The sequence below is a fragment of the Stigmatopora argus genome, chromosome 9, assembly GCF_051989625.1.
Source record: "Stigmatopora argus isolate UIUO_Sarg chromosome 9, RoL_Sarg_1.0, whole genome shotgun sequence".
NCBI lineage: Eukaryota > Metazoa > Chordata > Actinopteri > Syngnathiformes > Syngnathidae > Stigmatopora > Stigmatopora argus.
The window spans coordinates 5,528,765-5,548,572 of record NC_135395.1 but is presented as its reverse complement, the minus strand read 5'-3'; the positions used below and the strand labels follow the sequence as shown (position 1 = coordinate 5,548,572).

At 40.0% G+C, this 19,808-nt stretch overlaps 1 protein-coding gene across 1 annotated transcript; it reads right to left on the bottom strand.

Annotated features, from left to right (window-relative positions):
* Window positions 1–402: 402 nt before the first annotated feature.
* sesn4 (sestrin 4) lies at window positions 403–14,934 on the bottom strand. Its single transcript, XM_077609984.1, has 9 exons — window positions 14,718–14,934; window positions 7,424–7,573; window positions 6,176–6,358; window positions 5,140–5,316; window positions 4,507–4,591; window positions 4,313–4,440; window positions 3,885–4,054; window positions 3,674–3,809; window positions 403–2,394 (listed from the first exon to the last, which is right to left on the bottom strand). The coding sequence occupies exons 1-9, from the start codon at window positions 14,775–14,777 to the stop codon at window positions 2,305–2,307; spliced, it is 1,179 nt and encodes a 392-aa protein (XP_077466110.1). The 5' UTR covers window positions 14,778–14,934; the 3' UTR covers window positions 403–2,304.
* Window positions 14,935–19,808: the final 4,874 nt, after the last annotated feature.

The window sequence follows — 19,808 nt, the reverse complement described above, 5'->3', positions numbered from 1 at the left end:
ATTGCCCCTAGGTATGGTTGTGAGGTTGCATGGTTGTTTGGCTCCCTGTGCTCTGCGATTGGTTGGCCACTAATTTAGGGTGTCCCCCGCCCCTGGTCCGAAGTCAGCTGGGATAGGCTCCAGCACCCCCCGCGACCCTCGTGAGGATAAAGCAGTTCAGAAAATGAGATGAGAATCTCCAATCGTGACTTGCCTTTAAAATAAGATCAATTTCATGTAATATTATTCAATTACAGAAGGTAGACACTACCCTCTAGTGCCCACCGAAATAGTCTCCAATTATGATCATTTCTTGTTTATACTACATTATTCAATGTGCGTTTTGAGGGTGTATTTTTTTATTGTTGTTCAGTGTGATGTGACTCTGTGCAAATGGAAAATATCTGAAAAGAAGCAAGTGAATCAGGTTTAATTTAAATATTTTAATAGAAAACATTAAGTACACAATTATTTTTGTCTTTTTTTTTTTAAATCACACATTCGTTTGTGTGTGTCTATAATTTCCCCGGTTACATTTACTTCATCCACTTTACTTAGGCTTCACGGGTAATCTTAAAAAGGCCCTATGTGGCAATACATTCATTCGTTCAGTGCCATTGACGACGATAGACGTCCAATCAACTGGCTCCCAATACAAAATTAAAACTCTTTAAATGAGTTCACCACCAGTAGACGTCCAAACAGTCTGAACCGAGAAAGCAACAGCGAGTGGATGCTTGCTCATTCGCTGCCAGGCCTCCCACTTCAAACGGATTGGACATCTCATCCCGTTTAAGATAAATAAATGACAAACTAAAATCTGTTGTGGTTTTCCGAGTTAACACCCTACACTGTTACAACAGCAAATTGGTATATTTTGATTAAAATAGAAGTTTGGAAGAAAAAAAAGTGTAAAAAGCAAAACCACAATTGTATTTGGTTGCGATAAAAGGAAGTCACCCGATGAAGAAAAAACAACAAAAATAAAGTTGAAATGATATATAATGTAAACTACATTATTTTTCAAGTTCAGAAAAAAGTCAAGTTATAAGAATAATACATGAAAAGATTGACACACCAGTGTATTTGTGCTATTTCATTTTTGACACTTAAAATTTGATTGCAAATGAAACCCCCCAAACCTCCCATTCAGTCTTTCTGTGAACAAAGACAAGAATAAGTGTTGTAACAATTTCCATAATAAAAGCTCAACAATGTTAGAAAGTAACAATAATAAGTACCTACATTTCCAAAATAAAATGTGCTTCTTTGTCCTATGGAGTGCCATAATTAAATGTGTCAACTAAATGTTAATATATCTAATTGTATTATTTATTTCAATAATTATTTGTTCATTTCAACATTAGATTACTTCAACTTCACTTTGTTTCAATTTCTTTTCTTCCAAAGTTTGTTTCCATTTTATAAAGGATTTATTTCAAAATAGATTTCATTATTTTAATTTATTTCAGTTTTTTTTAAATTACAATATCAATTAATTTCAATATTCATTGTATTTTTTTATTTCAGAACTTTTTTCAGGTTTAATTTTTAAATCGTATTTGGTTATTTAAATTATCACAACAGGGATTTTTAAAATTGAATATATGTCAAGATGTATTCACTTCAATATTGCTTTCTTTCTATTTTACTTCAACATTTATTCATTTCAATATGGATTTCTTTCAATATTCATTTATATTTTATTTATTTTGACATTAATTTATATAACTATTTATTTCAACATAATTTTAATATGCATTTATTTCTGTTGTTATTTTTTGTTTCCAATTGTATTTCAGTTTTTAAAATTAATCATTCCCACTTAATATTTCATTTAAAATATTTATACTTATTCATTTCAATATTTATTTATCCAGCATCTATTTCCATTTTTTTTCAATGTTATGAATTTCCAAGTATTTTTTTTCTCTGACATTTAAGGACTGGAACATTCATATGATCATTATTGATTTCATACTTGTTGATTTAATTGTATTTATTGTGTTGTGTTCATCTAATTTTGGCACTCCACCAATAAAGAGCAACAAAATGTTTTTGTTTTGTTCCATTGGCTCGAGTGGATTGGACGACCAGATGCAATTTCTGTCCGTCGCACGCCGCAAACAATCATCCCGTTGGTCGGTCGCTGGGTTTCTTTGCTCGTACAAATACAGACTTCCGCTTTCTTTAAGTCGCCGTTAGTTGGAAAACCTGCTTTCAAAGTCCATGTGCTCACCTGTGAAAGGGTTACCAGTGCGTTTTTTTCCTCTCTCTCTCTTTGGCACAAGCGAGTTGGCGTGCAAAAAGGCGAGCTGGGATTTGTCAGGCGATCATGTACTGAGTGATGGCTCTCAAGGCGTAGAGCAGCTCGGCTTGCAGGCGTGCTTCCATGATCAGCAAGTTGACGTCAATCTGCCCAACGAATAACCATATTCAAACAGCTTTCAACATCAAAAATTCTAGGACCACCATGTCTCCAAACCGGGTAACGTTACTTTCATTCAAAGGGACTTTACTAGGCTGACAAATCCAAATGAACAAATGTGATTCGACAAGCTTTTTCCGACCGTTTGTGGGTGTCAAACCCGGTCCCCAAGTGCAGGTTTTTCCGACTGAGGGAGAACATTTTCCCCAATCTGGTTTCTTAAAAGTGTAATCAGTAGATGGCAGTCGGGTGCTGCTGTTGTTGTTGTTGTTGTTAAGTCACCTCAGGCGCCTGAGGATTACCCTGTTTGTTAAGTGGTCTCGGCTGGATTACAGCGTGACCGGACGTTTGGTCGAAAGACGTTTGGTCGACCGGACGTTTGGTAGAACGGACGTTTGGTAGAACGGACGTTTGGTAGAACGGACGTTTGGTAGAACGGACGTTTGGTAGAACGGACGTTTGGTAGAACGGACGTTTGGTAGAACGGACGTTTGGTAGAACGGACGTTTGGTAGAACGGACGTTTGGTAGAACGGACGTTTGGTAGAACGGACGTTTGGTAGAACGGACGTTTGGTAGAACGGACGTTTTGGTAGAACGTCCAGTCGACCAAACGTCCGGTCGACCAAACGTCCGGGGACCAAATGTCTTTCGACGAAACGTCCGAGTACCGGATTACAGTAATCCCTCGATTATCGTGGTTAATGTAGACCAGACATGGCCACTATTATGAAAAACCGCGAAGTAGGGTCACCCCTATTTTAAAAGAATAATAATTGAGGACAGGGGAGTGGCTTCCGCTTGCGAGTTTCAGCGTGGATTTTCACATTTTTATGAACTTTAAAAAAAAAAAGTTTTTACTTCAGTGCTGAGTTCTAGTAGTAAGCGGAGGACAGGGGAATGGTTTCCACTTGCGAGTTTCAGCGTCCAAAATCCTACTTTTTGAATGTACAAAAAATGTTTATTTGAAAAAAAACATTAATATAATAAAAGTGGAAAACCAGAAATATATTTAATTAGTTTTTCATTTTAAAATGCCTTTTAAAAAAAGAAACAGAAAAAAAATACCTAAAAAATGTGAATATTACGAATGAAAGTTTGCTTAATCTTTTCTTAAAAAGAGAAACTGAAATTATTCTCTCTATATCTAATCATTGAATTTGATCATGAGATAGGAAGTCGACACGCATGATTTACTTGGGCGGGCCACACAGAGTGATGTTGTGACCTTAATTGGTCTCAAGAGCAAAAACGTGGAGCAACTCACCCGTTCTGAGGTTTTGAGCGCAGCGAGGCCCGGCGGGTTTTTCCCGGCGTCGGGGAAGCACGCCACCGTCTTGACGTACGCCTTCAAATCAGGTCCCAAGAGGCGCCCCACGTCTCCATAATCGTAGTCGTCGTACCTGAGAGAGGACGAGCATTTTTGGAATTGCCGACGGCAGCCGGCAGAGCGCTTACCACCGCGTCGGGCTACTGACCGGATTCCCAGGACGTAGTGGATGTAGTTCCAGACGGCCCGCTTCAGGTCAGGCCCGTGCGGCCACGCGGACGGCGCCGTCACGCTCCGGAAGCGGTCATCCAGCAGGTGGCCCACATCAGAGTATAGGCGGTTGACCAGTGAGAAGCCGTGGTCCTCCCACGAGTAGTCCTGCCAAATGGCAACAGTGTCACGAATCATCGGTTGCACTTAACACTCAACTAGTGCAGGCTTGTCCAACTCATTGTCATGTGACATGTAGTAAGTAGTTAAGGTTATGCCACTAATATTCTATTAAAAAAAATCACAGCTTTTCTGATAGTGGATAAATCAATTAAAGGCATTAAAGTGTCTCCAAATTGAGCCTCTAAACAGCAAATATTCACTTAACGTCAATGGCAGTCAATGTCGGCACGAGGCTTGCCTCACCTGAACTCGAAATACTTGGAAGTGATTGTCGTCATCCCGTCGCGCAAACTCCTGGTAGGAGAAGTCGGGTTCCGTGACAAAGCGAGACGGTTCCGCTGAGAAGATGCTCTCATCATCTTCTTGGATATCTGGAAAAAAAGAAGGGTCCCGCCTTAGAATATGTATGACAAGTTTGGTGTGTTGTTTTGACTGACCTGCTTGCAGATACTCTTCTCGCTTGTCTCGCTCCTCCTGGACTTTGTGGATCCTCTCCCTCATGTCGCTGTTGGCGTCTACACACTGACCACAAAAGTTGTCGTTTTCAGTTCTCAAACAATTAACGGTGACAAATTAGAAGAATACTGAGCTCTCTGAGAATGGGGGACCAAATGGAAGGTAATGAAATAAATACATCTTTAAAAGTGTCATTAATTCAGTAAAATTAAACAAAGACAAGTGTCATGAAATGTATCATAAATGACTTGAAATACCAGCTCATGTTAAGGGGTATTCTCGAGGACATTTTTGTTAAATAACAAATTAATGTGACAGTTATTTTCATATTTGAATCATTGTTTAGACATATTTGTGATACCAATGTTGATTTGTCCTAGTTCGAGACACTCCATAGAAATTCTCTATTTTACCCCTTTTGTTTTAATAAAAATAAACTAAGATGGATAAAAAATATTTTTGAATGATTTCTTTTTAGGAATTCAAATAAATTAAATTGAGCTTAATAAAAGTTTCATATTTAAATTAAAATAACAAGGTAAAAAAAATATTTTTTTAGTGAGAAGAAAAAAATCTGTTATTTAGTCTGGTGGTATTGGTTTGAGATTGTTTACCGGCCATTGCGTGGTTTTGTCGCCGGCGCTGTCCGGGGAGAGAGGCCGGCCGTCAGCGGAGGTATCGGCGTCTGAGCCAAAGATGAAACTGCAGAGCGAGTGGCAGTGGGCCAAGACCACCACGGCCTGGACCAGCTCGGCCAGCGACCAGCACTGCTCGCCGCACTTCAGTAGAGTCTGGACATGCGGGGGGAAAAAACACTTCAACATAGCAACTCGAAATGGCCAAATTTCCAACAACATTCCATTGGAAATATTTATCCACTATTCTTTGCATTTGTATTTCTTTTTCAGATAAATTTGAATTTAACAGTCATTTCCTTTCTTTCCCCCAAAAAGCAAATGACCACGCCATGATTAAAACCAAGCAAGATTTTTTTTTTATCATTTCATTGAAACAATTTTAAATCTTTAGTCAGTTTACACAGATTTTGTCGTTAAAAAAATCCCACTGCCAATTAAAAAATACAATATGGTTAAAAACTGCAATAATACATTGTAAAAAAAAAAGAAATTATTTAATTGGCTATCCATTAATCATAATTTGGAGTTAATGTAGAATAAAATGTAAAAATACATTTTTCCACAAAATGACCAATGTTATTATTATTACCCATGCAATAAAAAATTAAATGATAAAAAACTAGTAACATTTCATACAGCTGGAATCTTTAAAAAATCATTAATTCAAGACATTTTCAAATGAATCTTTTAATTCATTTTTTTGGCCATAGAATTGATGAGTTCATGTAAAAATATGATGACTTTTTAGGGTGGGGTATTCAGCCATTGAAAATGGGGGAGTTTCTGGGCAAATTTCTGTAGATATTTGCCAAAAAATGGCTTCCTTTTTGTGGCATGATTTTGTACATTTTTTTGAGGTATGAAAACCTGGAAGACAAGTTTTTACCATTAAAATATCTGTTTAGATGTGGTAATATTTCCCGATCCAAAACTACAATTTGAATGTTTTCCACACTTCAATTTAAAACCAAAGACAGTCTTATTCATCTCAGTCTGTTTTTCTTCCGCGTACCTTGATGTGAGAGCAGGTGGCAAGCCAGGGCCGGTGAGCCAGCACCTTGTTGATGTGGTCGAGTAGACGCAGGCGCGGGGGCGCCGCCTCCAGACCCCGTAGCCACAGCGGGTCGCCGCCCAGCCTCAGGAAGTGTGCCGAGTGCACGTATACCAGATAGTCACAGTGGTGACGCGCCGCCGCCTGATGACAAAAAATAGTAGAAAAAAACAGTGTCAAAAAGGTCAAGGGCTGAATTACAGTTAGAGTGAGTTCAAGAAGTATTTGAACACCCTGCTATATTGCAAGTTTTCCAACTTAGAAATCATGGAGGCGTCTGAAACTATCATCGGAGGTGCATGCCCACTGTTGGTAGAGCTCAAGTTATCCTTGGACCAAAGTGTCAGCAGTTAGATTCCAGGCTATGACTGCCAACTGCCAAAGTGCCCTTGGACAAGGCACTGAACCCTAATTGCCCCCAGTGGGTTGGCAGCGCCTTGCAAGGCAGCAGCACCGTTGGTGTGTCAATGTGTAGGTGAATGGCTGCTAATGTAAAGCGCTTCCCCGTCACCGCGATTTCCTGTTGATTTTGGGGCATTCTCGGGTAACTTGCATTTGATTTTGGGTCACTTCCTATTAATTGTGGGGCTTTTTAGGCCAGTTCCTTTATTTTTTGGCTCACTTCCAATCGGTTTTGGGTGACTTAGCCTTAATTGTGGGGCTTTTTAGGTCAGTTCCTTTTTTGTGGTTCACTTCCAATCGATTTTTGGTGACTTAGTCTTAATTTGGGAGCATTTCCAAGTCACTTCCTGTTGATTTTGACTCACTTTTAATTTGGGGGCATTTGTGGTTCACTTCCAATTTTTACTTTTTCGTTTCCTATTGGTTTTGGAACGTTTACAAGTCACCCCTCCTGCTTTTGAATGTCTTATAATATTGGGGCATTTCAGAACACTTTCTGTAGATTTTGGGGCATTTTTGGTCACTTCCTGCGATTCTGGGGCATTTCAATCCAAAAAAGCATGTTTTTTGTGCCGAAAAAGAGGGCTGGAATTTGTATTTGTTTGTGTTATTTTACTGATTATTTAATTCATCAATCAATCAATTTTATTTTTCATTCATTCGCTGCCAACTCTCCCTCTTCAAATGGGTTTGACGTCTACTAGAGATAAGGTCATTTGCATTCACAACAGAAGAACGAGCTGACGCTACGAGATTGGACGTCAATCGATAGAAAGAGTTAAATGGTCGGTCGGGAAGGCGACCCACCATGATAGCGATGTAATGCCGGCAGGGCAGTGGCAGAGGTCCGTCCACGTGCAGGATGTAGTGCTGCGCTCGCAGAAAGCTCTCCAAGTACTGCGGGTGGGATGCCATCTGCCGCGACACGGCATCCACGCCGCCTCGGCCGGTCGCCACCTTCGCCGATGGCGCAGAAGAAAACAAAACAAGTGATTAAGTACTTAGCTGTAGGTAAGTAACTAGGGATGTGTATTATAACTATACATTACATCTTATCTGGCGATAAGATTCGTATTACGATTGGCTCCCCATACTACACTTTTTATATGATTATTGCGATTTTTTTTCACATTAGAAAGAACTACAAAAAATGGGAGTTTTAATTGCAAATTTTATAATACTCTTTGAAATGATTCTATCATTAAATTGGTATTAGTGGACTTTATTATTTAAGGGTGATATATTATACAACGGGCGGCCCGGAGGAATGAGTGGTTAGTGCGTCGGCCTCACAGCTCTGGGGTCCTGGGTTCAAATCCAGGTCGGGCCACCTGTGTGGAATTTGCATGTTCTCCCCGGGACTGCGTGGGTTTTCTCCAGGTATTCAGGTTTCCTCCCACAATCCAAAAACATGCATAGTAGACTGGTAGGACATTCTAAATTGCCCTTAGGTATGGGTGTGAGTCTGAGATAGGCTCCAGCACCCCCTGCAACCCTAATGAGGATAAAGCGGTTCAGAAAATGAGATGAGATATCTCAACATTGATCTATTTTCCGAACCACTTATCCTTGCAAACGTCGCGGGAGGTGCTGGAGTCTATTCCAGCTAACTATGGGCACAAGGCGCGGGACAGACTGAATCAGTGGCTGAAGAGAAATATTTCTGATAATTACATTAATTCTTTCATTGCTTTCAAATAATGTGTATCTATATGTGGTATCTTTTTTGGTCTGGAGACGGGTTGTCTGTGGAATTTACGTTTTTACCTAACTAATTCAGTTACCCAAACAGGGAGGCCCAAAAGGAAACAAAATGGCTCCTCTGTTCCTGGCGATTGTGATGAGCAAGGGAAGTTCACACCTTTTGTTCTCAACTCATCTCCTTGGAACAGGACATGACTTGAGTTACACCCACTTGTTCATTTGCACTTAGTCTTAAAAGTGGACTTGTCTTGGGACTATGGCCCTCTCTCCAACCCAGAAGCCAATGAAGGCTGGATGGAGAGGGGGGGGCCCGGTCTGTATTGTCTAAATGTTCTGTCTGTGTGTTTTAATCTGTTATTGTTAAATGTTGTTTTCCTTTTGTGTTATTCTCCTGAAATCAAGTTTGTACCGTCTTCTGTCCACTTGAGACAATTAAAGAAGTTGCGAATAGAAGAAGCCGGCCTCGGTGTTTATTGCAGAGCACACAAAAAATAGCATCTTCTACAGTGAACAAAAGGAGACAGACAACCCTTCACTCTCACATTCATACCTAGCACCAATTTAGAGAGTCCAACTAGCCTACCCAGCATGTTTTTGGGATGTGCCAGAAAACCAGAGTACCAGGAGAGAACCCACACAAGCCCAGGGAGAACATACATACTGCAAACAGTGAGAGCGAACCCTCGTCCCAACGGCTGTGAGGCCGACGCGCTAACCACTTGTACACTTGGCCGCCGAGTCATTCAATTTAGGACAAAATCAACAGGGAATGAGAATGAAGTAATATGTGTAACCGAAATGCCCCCCACCCAAAAAAAACAGATATTTGAGCGAGGCAAACTTTTTCGCAGCAATGACAAAAGTACTCAGTTGATCCCACTGACCTACATTGAGATTACCGCTTAAGTCTTTTGGCGTATTTGTTTTGTAGTTGTCGGTTTTCCTTCTCAATATTTACTGCACTCAAGAAAAAATGTGCACGCTCATGGTTCCAAATGATGACTTCTCACTTTTAGCCCACACAACCTGCTTTTTTTGCTTTTCTTTTTCATGTGCGTTTTTCCCCCTTACAGCTTTTTTTTCATGTGGGTGTGAGTCCTCAAGAGTGCTGCTGTTTGCATGAAATTTTCTTTGTTGACAGCGGTAGCCTTGAAACCGTGTCTTTGTCAGTCTGAATGCAAGAAAAAGGAGAAAATCCAGTTTATAATTTTATCTCTGACAGCCATAGACATCCAAACCATTTGCAGTGGGATTGCAGGTTTGCTCGCACACCTCCTGTTTAGCATCTTAAAATGGCTGCTGTCACGTTTCCCAATGTTCAGCAGTATGTTTGGAGTTAACACAAATATGTTTTATTTGCTCTTGGCATCAGGTTTTTTTTTTTTATAAAGGAGCTAACTCTTTCTTCTTCACTTATTAGCTGCCAATGATGGTGCATGATGAAATTAAACTTTCTTAATAGGGCCATAAGAGTGCATTTAATTATTTTTTCATTATAACTTTATAAATATTATTTTCATTAATATTGTATTCCTTTATAAATGTCTCATCTGATCTCATTTTCTTAACCACTTTATCCTCATTAGGGTCACGGGGGCGGGGGGCTGGTGGGGTGTCCTCCAGCCAATCCCAGCTGTCTCCGGGGCAGAGAGGGGGACACTCAATCGGTGGCCAGCCAATCGCAGGGCACAAGGAGACGGACAGCCACCCACCATACCTAGGGGCAATTTAGTGTCTAATCAGCCTACTGTGCATGTTTTTGGAATGTGGGAGGAAACCGGAGTACCCGGAGGAAACCAGAGTACCTAGATGAAACCCACGCAGGCCGGGGAGAACATGCAAACTCCACACAGATGGACATGACCTGGATTCTAACCCAGGACCCTAGAGCTGTGAGGCCTACGCGCTAACCACTCGCTCCACCGGGCCGTCCTTTATAAATGTATTTATTTATATTAATATAAAATAAGAATAAAAAATGTTTCGTTCATTTTCAATTCATTATTAAAATATACAATATTTAACATTTTGATTTATTGTTCATCCATGAAAGCAGGTGATTATCGCAGTTATGAATATTCCTCATTCAACTTTTCTCTATACAGTAATACCTAGATTTCTGAAATTTGAGATACAAGGAAAATTCCGAGCAAATATTTACCTTGAGAGACGAGACACATTTGAGATACGAGCATACGATACAGCCTGTTAGCCGAGTCCGCGAGAGGCTGCTTATGATAACAAATTAACCTTTCCCACAGAAATGAACTAAATACAAATTAATTTGTTTCCACCCTTTGAAAAACCCACCAAAATCAGGATATTACATTGGGAAAACATATTTTTATTGGTTCTAATTCACCATCTACTAACAGAGTAACAAATAACTAGTGGTTACTCGTATGTCAAGGTATTACTGTACATCGGCACACTAGCTCAGTCCCGGAACGCATTAAGCGTTCGCGTGCAGCCCCCCTACTTCAAAAAGATTGGACATCTAGTTGTTATGAACTCGTATGAATTTTCGGCATAATGAGACAAATTCATACAGGCGCAATAAAAATCTCAATTTTTCAGTAGTAGTAATGAAAATATTTCTGTTCCTGCGACATTGAATAATGACTTTTCGATGGCACTGAGGCATGGCCCAAAAACGGCAGGTGATTTTCCCTCTTCTTCTTGACCTCATTTGTTTTTGGCAGAGTCAAAAGCGGATTCAGCCGGCCGGTCGGTCGGGAACTTCCCGTTGAATTGTCGCCAAGGCCTCATCGGGAACAAGATTGAATATCCCGCTTCAGTGTCCGTGACCCACAAAAACACACTCCTCAACTTGAGCCCCTTTCTGAGAAACAATTTTCTTTTCTCAGTGCACCATGCTCATCCCCAGTCTCTCCTTTGAGAGGCCAACTTGTCTTACATGTCTTTAACACCGGTTATGCTTAACAAACTTGACTCTCAGTGTTGACGGACATTGAACATGTTAATTATTTTTCTTTTCTGCAGGCCGGGAACTAAAAGTGCATCTTTTATTTGAACAAAAAAAAATTAAATGAACTTGGATTATGATACAGACACTCAAAAAGAAGTTTAATCTAACATTACACTAAATTTAATTCTAATTTTGTTTTATATTTTTATACCTTCTCCTGGCTGGGTTGGCTGTTTGCCCCGCCTCCAACCTCACGTTCGCTATCGATGGGCTGTTTGATGATTGATGAATATCAATGAAGTAGGGTAAGGGTTAGCCGTAATCTCGTAATACTGCGGGGCAAACGTTGGCAGACGTCAAAAAGTTAAATTCGGTAAACTCTCAGCGTACGGCTTCACGGTTACAACATCGCTGACGACTCCAAAACAAAATGGCTGGCAACGGAGTTCAAAAGACAACTCCTGGCTTTTTTTTGTATAGTTAGAATAGTAAACGGCCACACAGCTTCCTTAGCTGGTCACTAGCTAGCAGCAAAATCGCCGAAAAAGTGCGTTTATTATTATTAAATCATTCACTGCCATTGAGGGCCTCACCATTCAAAAGGGTCGGACGTTCGTCGTCGTCAATGGCAGTCGATGAGTTAAAATAAAACCTGTAGTGCAATGACTTTGTCTCCGCCCAGTGCTCGTAGATACAGTGGTACCTCAACATACGAGCACCTCGACATACGAGCATTTCGAGATACGAGTAAAATTTTGAGCAAATAATTATCTCTAGATACGAGAAAAATTTTGATACGAAAAAGCCAGGTGGCCAAGATATGAGAGGCTGTTTATCATTGTAGCGTCTTTTTTGCCGCATCTCTTTCGTGTACAACAGATATCTACGAGCACTGGGCGGAGCGTTGCATTTTTTTCAGTGCCCACCAATTCATTTGCGCAGCTTGTGAAAGTACATTTGGCCAAGATTAAAATGTAATATGTTCTTTCAGGGACTTGATTTGACCTCGATTTGACTCGCTGTTTTAATGACTTTTGACCTGACTTGAAAAACTATAAGTATTTGAGACTTGACTTAGAAGTTAAAGACTTAAGACTTGATGCAGCGTTGGTTGCCATTCTAGCTAATGTTATTGCAATACTAAGGAATGGAAGGGGGTTGGCTGCTGCAGTGGGTAAAGCATGCTATCACACATTCAAACAATACAGAAAAACTATTTTAACTCAATGTTATAAAAAAATCATTTTGAATGTGTTATCAAAAAAGAATTTAATGATGCTATTACTATTTAGTTTGATTATTAGCTATTTCAACATGAACAAATCCAAATAATCATTAGAACATGTTGGGGCAGTCATTGATGTTTCCTGACAGTTAATTATATCTTGTCCTTTTAATTTATTCAGTTCATGTTAATTCATTCATTTTCAGCAACTGCTTATCCTCAAAAGGGTCACACCAGGTTGGGGACACCCTGAATTACTGGCCAGTCAATCGCAGGGCACAAGGAAACGGACAACCATTCACACTCACACTCCTACTTAGGGGCAATGTGGAGTTTTTAACATCCCTAACCTGCATGTTTTGGGGATGTGAGAGAAAACTTGAATATCCGGAGAAAACCCACGCAAGCCCGGAGAGGAAAATGGACCTGGGATCGAAAGTACATGAAGCTTTAGTTCAGGGGTGTCATTTTGTGGCGGGCCCCATTGTAATTCCATTTTGATTCAGAATTCCATTCTGTCTGCCCACTAGCCGCTTCAATTAAATGACTAATGAATTGACAGTTTTTCTGATAGTCGATAGACAATTTGGCCAAATCGTCTTTTTGAGCCTCTTAATTGCAAATATTTTGTACTTTTGTGATCTTGTTTAAATGTATTCACATTTTTGTAAAAAGATGAAAGAAACATTTTCTTATCCTTTATTAAATTCAAAAGGAAAAACAGTAAATATTCTATCTAAATAAGGGAGAAAAGTAAGTACCCACTGTATACCTATAATCTTTAGCTGAATTTGAGCCCACACGCGATTTACTGGGCGGCCCGACAGATGAGTGGTTAGCGGGTCGGCCTCACAGTGGGGGTCCTGGGTTCAAATCCAGGTCAATCCACCAGTGTGGAGTTTTCATGTTCTCGTGCCTGTGTGGTTTTCTCGGGGTACTCTGGTTTCCTCCCACATTCCATACACATGCATGGTAGGCTGATTGGACACTAAATTGCCGCTCTGTATGAGTGTGAATGGTTGTTTGTCTCCTTGTGCCCTGCGATTGGGTGGCCATTAATTCTAGATGTCCCCCAACTCTGGCCCAAAGTCACCTGGGATGGGCTCCAGCACCCTCCGCAGCCCTATTGAGGATAAAGCGGTTCAGAAAATGAAATGAAAAAAATGAACACAATTTACTTTCGCAGGCCGCACAAAGTGATGTGGCGGGCCCAACCTGGCCCCCAGACTGCCACTTTGACACCTGTGCCTTAGTTGGACGTGAAATAAATGCGTCAACAGCTTTCTGTAGAGATGTGAAAGGGAGGCGGGGGAGTAAGACAAAAAAGTCTGTGCTGCAGGATGAAAAAAGACGAGCAAGTGAATCCTTTTTTAGCATTTTTACAATACATTCGCTTGGAAATGAGCGTGCACTCTCGTTGTGGCGAGCAGTACCGTATTTTCCGTTGAATTCCTGCCTGTTTTGCTCCAATTCCATCTGCAGCAAACATGACAAGTCCCTTTCTTTTAATTGAGACTACCAGATTCAGCGCCCCCTATAGGTTGCAAAGCACACAGCAGCAACGGAGGAGAAAAACAAGTTTGATTGGCAGTCCTCGTGGAGCCCCAAAATCATCACAGCATTAAAAAAATAGGATCTACTGATTTGGACCCGAATGTTAAATTGACAGCATTTTGCAAAGGCTGCTACTGTATTCCATATTTCCACTTGACACTATTCTACCGAAATCTTGTCAGGTTGACGTCACTCCTCAACTAGCGCCAGCCTGTATATTTCAACACAATCAAGGTCAGTGGTGGCATGTTTTGCCCACCCGGTTGAATTTGAATTGAGAAAATGTGATTTTAAATACACGACCAAGCGCAAAGCGTACTTTTATTTAAGTGAACGCGGCGACGTGTATTAAAAGAGTGACGAGAAAGGTGCTTTACTGTAAAGGAACAAGTCGGGAACTTTGTTTTTCATAGCCTTTATCGTTTTCAAAAAATGTGGCTTCAAAATAAAACCTAATTCTTCGCCGACAGAAGTTAAAAAATATTTTTATAACGGGGTTTTGACTACGTTGAGGAAAAGTTTACTATCTTAAAATTGACACCGGTGGTTTGAATTACAATTAAGTAAGACAGGGGGGTTGAAATTTATATATTGTTTGGGGGTGAAATTGAACCCTCTGTGTAAAATAAATGAATGAAAGTCCTGTTTTGGCCGTGAGTGCTCCCGCAAATCTGCCGCTTTTGGCTTACCTGTTTCTGCACTCTCTGGCTTCTGAGAGGGTATTCCATTTTATTCGTGCAGATGATCATTTTCCAGCCCAGGGTGCAAATTACATGGACGCGGCTGTGTCTTGTAGGTCCCCGGTCGGGCGCTGCTTCTGACAAAAAGCGGCGGAGGGGTGTGAGACGTCTTCGCCGCTCGACTGCCGGCAAACGAGTTGTTAAAGTGAGCCAAGACGAAAGCTGCCCGCGGACAACTGGCAGCTACGGTAACAGTGTGGCCAATCACAAGGAAGCAAGGGAGGGCAAAGTGACTTGTACGTTAAACGCTTAGCCAATCACAAAAAAATGAAGGCGGGCGCTTCCGGTAAAATTCTGTCTACTCACAGTGATCAGGACTAGGCAAGATTTGTATTGTTTAATTTTATGCTTTAAATTATGTCGTTTCACAACGTGTACGTTCAAATTGTGGTTTGGGAAAATATATTGGGTTTGACACCAAGTAAGATCGGAGAGAAGACGGTGGCCAATTACAGCAAAGGAGAGGCGGGAAAAATAGCGCTTTCGGTTGCATTGCGACCAATCAAGGCTCAGGGGGGCGGGTTTGATCTACTGAGGGTGAAAGCCGAGGCGCCCACTTGAAGAAAACTGCGTTTAACAGAAGCGTCAAAATGTTTTTTTGTGGTTTCCTTCGGAGTTTTATTATTTTGCCCACCTCCAATACATTTAACTCGTTTAGCTACCCTTATTGGCGTGGTGGCCAGAAAAAATGGGCTGATTTTTTTTAGCGCTGTCAAAGACAGGAAAACTGGGTCTGCCGTGCTTAATTGACTAACCAATTAGCAAATTAATCTATTTTGATAGGCAAAACACAGTTTCAAGAAATAGTTGACATCAACTTTTTTTTTAAACTTCAACAGTTTTGTTTAACTCAAACAAAATAACAGATTAGGCTACTTCCTTCTATAGGTGGTCAGCTCATTCAACTCACCATTTCGTCAGACACAAAAATAGTGTCTTATTTTGGCAGTATTGTTGTTGCAGAGTTGCCATCTTCTCTAAAACTTAAAAGAAAAAAACTGTAACAAGTAGATTTAAAAAAAAAAAGGAAAAAGGGTAAATAGCAGAGCTGCCAACTTCTCCGGAATTTCCGGAGTTTACTCCAGACAAGCAATGCAAACTCCAGAACTCCTAAAAAACAGTCTTTTGCTTTGAAACAAATCCTAACATTTCCAAGGGCGTTCTAAAGGAAGTAGGCGTACACAGCACTGGTAATTCTGATCCATATGCCTGTTTGGAATAAGCGCAAAATGGATGGCAATTTTGATGAAACTTCTAATAAGAAACCCAGAAACTCGCAGATGTTTATTGGTTCGTATTCGACGAAATATCCCATGTTGAAGCCATCGCCAAAAGACCTGACATTTGCACATTGCACAACATGAAGGTGTGGGTTAGGGACCAGCTGAAAACTCATGCTAAGGTTGTGGAAATTAGAATTTACCAATAAATGATCAAATCAAATTATACTTTGTTCACTTTTTATACTTATATTCATTATGCTGTACCTTTCCAATAGTTTGCAAAAACACAATATTTCAATTAATGTAATAACATGATAATAACTATGATTTAAAATTGTCCTATTTTATTTTTATTTTTTAAATTTTATATCGATTTTGTGTGAATCACATTCACTCCTGATGAAAACAAAACTCCGGAAATGAAACAAGAGTACTCCTGAAATGGGGTCGAAGGAGGTTGGCAGCTCTGGTGTAGTACCAATTTCCAACACATATACTAACTATTTTCCAATAATATGATTAATTTCTTCAGGAAAAAAACCCCAACAAAAACAGTGGCCATCCCTAAAATGAAACTCATCAAAAGAAGACTCAATGTGTGATGAGGGCATTCTGGTGAACAAAAGGATATTAAACCAATTTTGCTTACACATTTTTTTTAAATATTTTACAAAGAAAAGGACTGGGCTGTGGCTCAGCGAAGTCCAATCTATCAAATTCACTTAAATACCCCCTCGGGTGATAGTGCAACTTCAAGGTAGTTTATTTTTTTGTCACAGTTATGTCTGCTGTTATAATTCCTGAATAATTACAAAAAATGTTGAGCAGCGATTCACAGGCTGTTAAATATATCATTTTTACAACTGTTCACAAATTATTCACATTGTACTTCAGTTGTTTCTGTGGGACAAACATCCATGCATGCAAGACCTACTCTAAGACTTTTATTGGATTGGTTAAGCTTTTGCCACGGAAAGGCCTATAAACAAGGCTCACGTGTGTTAGACTTTAAATGAAATTAAGGCCTCGTTAAAAAAATCTTTACATGATTTAAAGGCCACATATTATACCTTTTTTTCTCTCCAAATAGCTCCTTACCCGTACTGTTTTACTTGTGTACAACTGAAGGTACAATACATGTTTAGAATTCTATTGGTGTTTTATTTCTGATATTCATTTCTAGAACGTGTAAAATTCACTTTTATAATCAAAATGATTTTTTTTTTACTTTAATAAAAATAGAATTTAAATAAGTGTTACTAAATGTTTTTGCGACAACAAAATGGACCATTATATATATTGTTTTTATTGGGGAGGTATTTAAATATACAATTTCGATTTTTTTTATACAAGCCATTTATAAGTTAATTTCCTGGATGTTTCACTATTACAGTTTTCTTGAAATCAGCCATCTAATAATAAACAGAAGTAGAACTGAAAGCAAAGAACATTCTGTATCAAAGAGGAACAAAAAAATCAGATTTAGTAACTGACGTTGACAAAGACAGATGTCCAATAATTTGGCAATTTGCTATGGAGGAACAAAAAGCTGCAAAAACTAAGTGTGAAAATAAAAATTACTAAAAATAAGAAGTGTGATTAGAAAACACATGGAAAAATAAATATGGAATTAAATACACCGTTAAAAAGAATATAGGCAGTGATTAAAGCGTCGGCCTCACAGTTCTGGGGTCGTGGGTTCGATTCCATGTCGGTCCTCCACTGTGGAGTTCTCCCTAGGGCTAGCGTGGGTTTTCTCCAAGTACTCAATTTTTTCCCACATCCCAAAACATGCAGTGTAGGCTGGTTGAACACTAAATTGACCCTAGGTATGAGCATGAATGGTTGTCCATCTCCTTGTGCCCTTCAATTGGGTGGACACCGATTCAGGTTGTCCCCCGCCTAGTGGCCATAGTTAGTTGGGACACGTTCCAGCACCCCCGGTTCAGGCAGTCGTTCCTAAAGAGGAAGTGACGTAAATCCTGCGCATGAACAGTCGCAAAAAGTCCCGATTCGGTTCCTGGTTCCCCCTTGTAGTAAAACTAAGATTAAGGTTAAGGACTTTCCGGATTAAAAACTTTCTGGTCAACTGACTCCAGCACATGAAGTTGGGTTGCCACCTATCATTTGCCGGAATGGTCAGCACCGGCTCGCCCCAAGGATGCGTCCTGAGTCCACTACTCTATTTGCTCTACACACACACACACACACACACAAGACTGCAGACCCACACACCCTGAGAACATCATTGTGAAATTTGCAGACGATACAGCGGTGGTGGGGATGATCACAGGGGAGAATGAGACTGCCTACAGAGATGAGGTCCTTAGACTCAGCGAGTGGTTCGCTCTCAAAAACGGAACATCTCCAAAACCAGAGATCTCATGCTGGAATTCCGACGGAAAAAGGCTGCTCCATCCCCCCTGTATACCAACAACGAATGTGGGGAGCGAGTGGAAACTTTCAAATTCCAAGGTGAGGACATCTCTGCTGATCTCACTTGAGCGGCAAACACCACAGCAGTCGTCAACAAGGTGCAGAAGAGTCTACATTTCCTGAGAGTACTCAGGAAGGAGCAACTAAACACCAACCTGCAGAGAGTGATCAACACAGCCTAAAAGATCATCAACTGCCCCCTACCTACCCTTTCCAGCATCTACAAATCCCGGTGCCTTAGAAGGGCAGAGCACATTATAAAAGACAATACACATCCCGGCTTCCACCACTTCAACCTGCTGCCCCCTGGAAGCTGCTACAGAACAGTCAAGACCAACAGACTCAAGGACAGTTTCTTCCCAAGGGCTGTCTCTATACTCAACTCGAGTTCTGCACCTAGGACCTAATCACAACATTACTACTACTTATACTCCTTATTCATGTTGACCACTTATTTATCTATTACTATGTATTGATTATTTATTTATCATTACTATATATTGATTATCTGTGTTTGTTTGTTGTTGAGTCCATAGACTCAGCGAGTAGTGCTCTCAACAACTTGCCACTGAACGTCTCCTAAACCATGGAACTCACCCCGGACTTCAGACAGAACAAGGCCACTCCGCTCTGCTGATCTCATTTGGACTACTTATTCAATGATTATTTGTGTCGGTTTGTTGTGGTAATTTGTGCACCACGTGGTGAATGCTTTAAATCTCATCAAACTTGTATAAGGACAATAAAAAAGGCCTTCAAAATAAATGCTAATTGGTAGCGCTCATCATCGTTAGCAAATAGTGCCGTTGGCTACTTGTTGGTTGTAATGACTAGCTCGCTACCCTCTGCATTTTCTGCAAGTAATTTTAAACACAAGACCAACCCCCTTCTTTGAATTAGTTTAATCATATTCATAGACTCACAATGTAAAAAAAAAAAGAGACCAAAACACTTGTTTATTGGTTGATATTTAACTCAATTCACATTCTTGTAATTATTTTTAATTTTTTTAGCCTTATTTCATTTTTTCACATTCACTTTTATCATGTATATAATTTTTGCATTTATTTTTTAATCTCACTTATTAGTTTTGTATTGTAAATACTTTTTATTTCACGTTTATTTATGTATCTATTTTTAATTTTGGCGGCTTTGGTCCTATATATTTTGCATCCTTCTCTTGTGACCTTATATTAATTTAGCACTTAAAGACATCCAATCCATTGGAAGTGAGAAGGTCATGTCTATCACTGTCAAAGGCAGCCAATGGGTTAATAACAGAACAGACGTATGCCTTTAATCAGCCCAAATAAGTTAGCAGGTAACATGACCAAGACTGCGAGTCCACCGTTATTAAATTACTTCTGGCTTTTGCGCAAAC